This window comes from Trachypithecus francoisi, unplaced genomic scaffold, assembly GCF_009764315.1.
Source record: "Trachypithecus francoisi isolate TF-2019V2 unplaced genomic scaffold, Tfra_2.0 Contig01579, whole genome shotgun sequence".
NCBI classification, from domain to species: domain Eukaryota; kingdom Metazoa; phylum Chordata; class Mammalia; order Primates; family Cercopithecidae; genus Trachypithecus; species Trachypithecus francoisi.
The window spans coordinates 5,891,718-5,897,717 of NW_022681442.1; the positions used below are offsets into that span (position 1 = coordinate 5,891,718).

Below are 6,000 nucleotides of genomic sequence, written 5' to 3' on the forward strand. Positions count from 1 at the left end.
AAAATATCCTCCTCTATGTCTAATAATACAGACCATGCCTTTTCAGAATTGGATGTTCGTTCCTTCTTTTATTCAACTAATATTTATTAAGTACCCAACAGGTACTTTCTAAATCATGTTGACTAAGATCTAACAACATTCTTGTTTTCAAGAAGCTTACTTCATATTGGGGAGATGGTATTAGTCCATTCTCACATTGTGCTAAAGTACTACCTGAGACTGGGTAATTTATAAAGAAAGGAGGTTTAATTCTCTCACAGTTCCACAGGCTGTACAGGAAGCATGGCTGGGGAGGCCTCAGGAAACTTACAATCACGGTGGAAGATGAAGGGGAAGCAGGCATGTCTTACATGGCCAGAGAAGGAGGAAGAGAACAAAAGGGAAGGTGCCACACACTTTTAAACAACCAGGTCTTAGGAGAATTCACTCACTATCATGAGAACAGCAAGGAGGAAACCTACCCCCATGATCCAATCACCTCCCACCTTGCCCCTCCTCGAACAATGGGAATTACAATTCAACATGAAATTTGGGCAGGGACACAAATCCAAACCATATCAGAGCGAGAAGATGGGCATGCAGGAATGAGAAAGCAAGTGACGTGATTTGGCTGTGTCCCCACCCGAAATCTCATCTTGAATTGTGATCCAAATTGTAATCCCCACGTGTTGGGTGAGGGGCTTCGTGGGAGGTGATTAGACCAAGGAGACAGTTCCTCCATGCTGTTCTCATGATAGTGAGTGAATTCTCATGAGACCTGATGGTTTGATAAGGGGCTTTGCCCCCCTTCCCACTGCACTTTTCCTTCCTGCTGCCTTGTGAAGAAGGACGTGTTTGCTTCCTCTTCCACCATGATTGTAAGTTTCCTGAGGCCTCCCCAGCCATGAGAAACTGTGAGTCAAACCTCTTTTCTTTATAAATTACCCAGTCTCAGGCAGTTATTTATAGCAGTGCGAGAACGGACTAATATGGCAAACTTCTTTCCAAGAATGAGTGTGCCAGAAATGAAGTAAAGCAGAAGCTATTCAGGGAAGCCTCACAAAGTAAGGCATTTTTGAGTCGATATCTGAATAATCAGGAGTCCTTTGTGTAATGAGTTGGGGAGGAGGCAGATAGAGGCATGAGCATGTGCCAAGGCCCTGAGGCAGGAACAAGTTTGGGGGGTTCAGGAACTAGGAAGGAGGCATGGGTGACCAGTGCACAGCATGTGGGGAAAGGTAGAGGTGGGTCAGAAAGGGAATCCATCAACAGGGCTGCAAATGAGGGTTTTGGTCTCAGGGCAACAAGAAGCCATGTGAGCAGGGGATTGCCACAGGTGGGTTTGGTTTTTGAAAGGTTGCTCTCACACCTGTGGGGATAATGGCTGAAGGGACCACCATAGTCTAGGCATGAGATGGGGTGGTCTGGCCATGGGTGTAGCAGAGGAGATTCTAGAAGTAGAGCCACAGAGTATTTATGGACTGGACAGACAGGATGGAAAATGAGAGGAGGAGGGACGACAAGGTACCCCACCTTCCTTTGGCTCTGTTCTTCAGGGAGAGCAGAGCCTGCTTAAAGCTCGGTAAGCCCGTAGCCAAACGTACTCTTTTCTGAGTCATTGGAAATACCTGGGTCCTGTCCATGTTATCTTGGGAAAAAAGAAAATTCAAGTCAAAGAATGACAGAAAATTCAGTTCTGTTAACTGACGACAATTTAATTCCAGTCGAAATGTCATTCCTGTGCCAGCAAACAAGCTCTACTCAATCACTATCCTTGTGTGACCCAGGGATTTATTTTCATCATCCATAGTAGTCAAGTTGAGCTAAACCAGAATTCCATTTTGATGTGAATTTCAATTAAGCAGCTCAAGCCTGTGGGTTTGGATCCACATATTATCAGCAGCTCTCAGAACAGCATCCTCTCCTCACCTGAAGCAGAAAGTGCTTTTAGAAAACCCTGTTATCACCCACAACCCACAGTAAATCCATAGATTCTCTGAGAAATTACTCCTTTCTCTGCAGTGGGCTGTGGCAGGAGAGCACCACCCTCTACTGATGTTCAAGCCTGTCCAGTGGACTTAGTTATTTTTAAAAAAAACAGGGAAAAATAAATTTAGTGATTAATGACTATAATGCTGATAAATATAGCCATTTCAAGGCATGCTCACATAGAATATGACATTTGTTTATTTCAGCAACCCTGTGAGGGTCACCAAGACCTGCCCTTTTTAATCTTTCTTGCTTTTCTCTTTGCTCACATTCCCCCCGGAAACCAAAAAAAGTCAGTACTCCTTCCAGTTATTTGTGCAGTCTACAAACTTTTTCTGCCAAAGATCTGAGTAGGAAAGGAAGTGGATTGTGCAGGGAACAGAGTCAAAGGAAATAACATGAGAAAATCCTTCTGTTATCATTTTAAGTAAAAAGAGCAGGATGCAAAATTGTCTATACAATATGGCAGGACTATATTAAACATGTACATGTGCCTGGAGAAAAAAGACTCGGAGGAAATACTCGATCGTGTTAATTACAGTTGTTTGGAGATGATAGGATTAGGGGTGATGTTTTCACTCCACATTTTAAATTATTTTTTATGATTTAAAATAATGAATACTTATATTCATTTTTTTTTGTCTGTTCTTTTTTTGAGACAGAGTCTCACTCTGTACCCCAGGCTGGAGTGCACTGGTGCTATCTCAGCTCAATGCAACCTCTGCCTCCCAGGCTAAAGTGATGCTCCCACCTCAAGCCTTCTGAGCAGCTGGGATTACAGGCATGCACCACTGTGCCTGGCTAATTCTTTGTATTTTCAGTAGAGACAGGGTTTCACCATGTTTCCCAGACTGGTCTCCAACTCCTGGGCTCAAGCAGTCCTCCTGCCTCAACCTCCCAAAGTGCTGGGATTACAGGTGTGAGGCACTGCACCCAGCCTGATATTTACTGTTTTGTCCATGCAGAAGAGCACCTGAGACCTTTTGGAAACCTTCCTGCCTGGTTTCAACCCTGTGCTTCTGCTGAGGGCAGCCCCTCATTGTACCCTATCCCTCCAGTCGGAGGGACAGACACATGTATGACCCAACTGAGCCGGTAATGACATCCCATTCCCTTGCCCCAATTCAGGGATGGGCCTAGGGCTCAGGCTAAGCCTCACTAAATCCTTCTCTGGGGTGTTTTTAAAGCAGGGAGAATAAGGCCCCCTGTCCTCTCCGATTGCTGAACTACGAGGATTTAAGCACACAACTACTCATGGTAATACTTCCTCCCTCTTCCTCACAGGAAAGAATGACAGCAACGGTCCCACAGGGAGAACCAGGCAAGAGACAAGAGTTCTGTAAGCCAGTGAGGACCCAGTCTTTTCCTCGTCCAGGCCTGAGGACTAATGCACCCCTCCTTGTAGTGTGAGCTCTTTGGGAGCAAGTTTCTGTCACCCGTTCCCCAGTCCTGACTAATGGAATGTGTATTAGTTGGGAAGAAAAGGACCTTTTGTCTTAGCCTAGTTGGTTAGTAACCACCAGGATTTATTCGGTATTCTTGGAAAAATAAATTCCCAGCTATGGAGAAATCCTCTTATTCTGCTTGCCTGTGTGGTCACAAGTATTAATAGGGCTGTCTCCCTGGCAGGAAGAATGATCTGTCTAATGGTCTTTTCTGTTTGCTCTCTTAAGCCAGTGAGACAATGTTTGTCCTGTTGGTTCACTCTCAGAGTAAATGTGTAAACTCCAAAAATCAGATAGGACCACTCTGCCCCTGACAGAGCATCTTTTGGAGTTGTTTGAGAGCATCTCAAAAGGTGTACCTTCATCAGAAATCCCAAAGGGTAACTGCCCCTGATGGGAGTGACGTTTACTCAATGTCGTGCAAACAGCAACTGCCTGGTGTAGACACTGCGAGTCCTCTACAGAAAACCACACAGCTCTTTACACATGCAGGGCCCATCCCATGCAGCGAGAGCATGACTGAACTTTGCATTGTCCTGACTGTCCTTCAGGCAGAGCCATCCAAGAGTCAGGGGAGCAGGAAGGACCCAGAGGGATTCAGGAATTGGGGACAGTGGTATGGTATGACGGCTGGCCCAGGGAGGAGGTAGGCAGGCCGCGGCTCCATGAAAGATGGGTGTGCCATGTTCCTCCACAGTTACCACGTGGAGGTACTCACGTGGTCATCCAAGACTCAGGGACTGTCTCTTAGCATTGTAGCTCTGAAAGATAGGTCCAGGCTGGGGCTGGAGTTACAGAAAGCAGGAGCTGCTCATGTTGAAGGCTGGGGTGCAGGGCTGGCTCTGATGTAGCTGTGGATTAATACATTAAGACAGGAAAATTGAGGCACCAGTCTGTCCATTCATTCACCTATCCATTTATCCATCTATCCACCCACAAAAATATTCTGAGCATCATAAGCCAGGCACCATGTCAGGCACTGGCAGTACAGCACTGAATTAGACGGCTGGCCCCTGACCTCAAGGAACTTGCAGTCCCATCATGAACAAAGATGAGGAAGTGGCAAGTGTGCAATAGGGAAATGGAGTCTCTAGCAGGTTGTCGCCCATTGAAGGAGTTAGATGGGAATGGCTCTGAGCCAAGTCCTGATGGGGAGTAGGAGGTAGGGGAGGAGATGGCGAAGGCAGTGAGAGATCGGGGAAGCAGGAAAGGCAGCCCTGATTGAGGAAACAGCGTGTTCAAAGGCCTAGAAGCAAGACATGGAAGAAAGGGGTTTCCGGATGGCTGGGGCATAGGGTGTGGGTGGACAAGTCTTGAAAGATGAAAGAAGGCATTGGGGAGGTGGGCGGGCCCCATGTTCAAAGACTTGTAAGCTAGGTTTAAGAGGGTTTTTTTGTTTTGTTTTGTTTTGTTTATTTTTATGTTTTTTTTACACAAGATCTCGCTCAGTTGCACAGGCTGGAATGCAGTGGTGCCACCAGAGCTTACTGCAGCCTCAAACTTCCGGGCTTGACCAATCCTCCCATATAGTTAGGACTATAAGCATGTACCACCATTCCTGGCTAATTTTTTGAAAATTTTTGAGATGAGATCTCATTGTGAACCCAGACTGGTCTTGAACTTCTGAGCTCAAGCAATCCTCTAGCCTTCACTTCCCAAAGCACTGGGATTTCAGGCGGGAGCCACTGTGGTTGGCCTGAGTGTGATCTTTTTGGTGGGAGCAGTGGAGCGACATGAAAGGTTTTTCAGCAGAGAATTGTCAAGTCTGGGTTTAAGAACAACCCTGGCTGCTACATACAGAATAAAATGGAGGAGGGGAGACTGCGGGGTGGGAGAAGCTTGCTGTCCCTGCTCCTCCCTTCTGGCCCACCATCACCCTCGCCCCTATCCAATTCTAGAGCCGAGTTCTCCGTGCAGGAGAAATCCTCCCTACAGAGAAGCAGAGGCCATACTGGTGCTGCTCCCTGTTCTGTGTCCCCGGCTGGGCATTACGCCTGGCACTAGAAGGTGGGCAATAAACATCTGTTCCCCAATGAATGGCCACCTGAATCAATCTGTAGGAAGCCATATTCTGCCTTAAATCTCAACACTGTCCATTCCTAGCTATGGGGATCTAGTCTCGCTGTGGAGTCCTTCCATGTCTCCGTTTCCTCACCTGTACAATGGTGGGGATTATTTTACTTACTACTTACCTCATACGTTTGTTACAAGGATTGAATTACATAAAACACGTAAGGACCAAGCCCGGCACCCAGTAAATGTTACTATTCTTGGGCTGTGGAGGTTTCTTTACCAAGTCACGGAAGTGGAAGCCCACTCCTCTCAGTCAAGGCCAGCACAGCCAGGGTTGGGTGAAGGAAGGTGTGGAAGGTGGAATAATGGCCCCTTGAAGATGTCACAACCGAGTCCCTAGAGCCTGTGAATATGCTATGGCACAGGACAATGCAGGTTGCAGATGAAATTACGGTTGCCAACCCTTGCCTGAGATGGGGAGAGTTTTCTGGATCATCCAGGTGCTCCCAAAGTCATCACAGTGGTCCCAGTGAGTAGAAGAGGGAGGCAGGAAAGAGACACCGTCAGGTGACAT

General features: G+C 46.8%; 1 protein-coding gene across 1 annotated transcript in view; it reads left to right on the forward strand.

Annotated features, from left to right (window-relative positions):
• The window catches only part of TEX36 (testis expressed 36), a 90,249-nt gene extending 86,753 nt beyond the window's left edge, over positions 1-3,496 (forward strand). The window contains exon 5 of the mRNA XM_033179587.1: positions 3,253-3,496. Coding sequence (XP_033035478.1) covers positions 3,253-3,378 — 126 coding nt within the window. The 3' untranslated portion in view covers positions 3,379-3,496. The remainder of the gene's footprint in view (positions 1-3,252) is intronic.
• Positions 3,497-6,000: the final 2,504 nt, after the last annotated feature.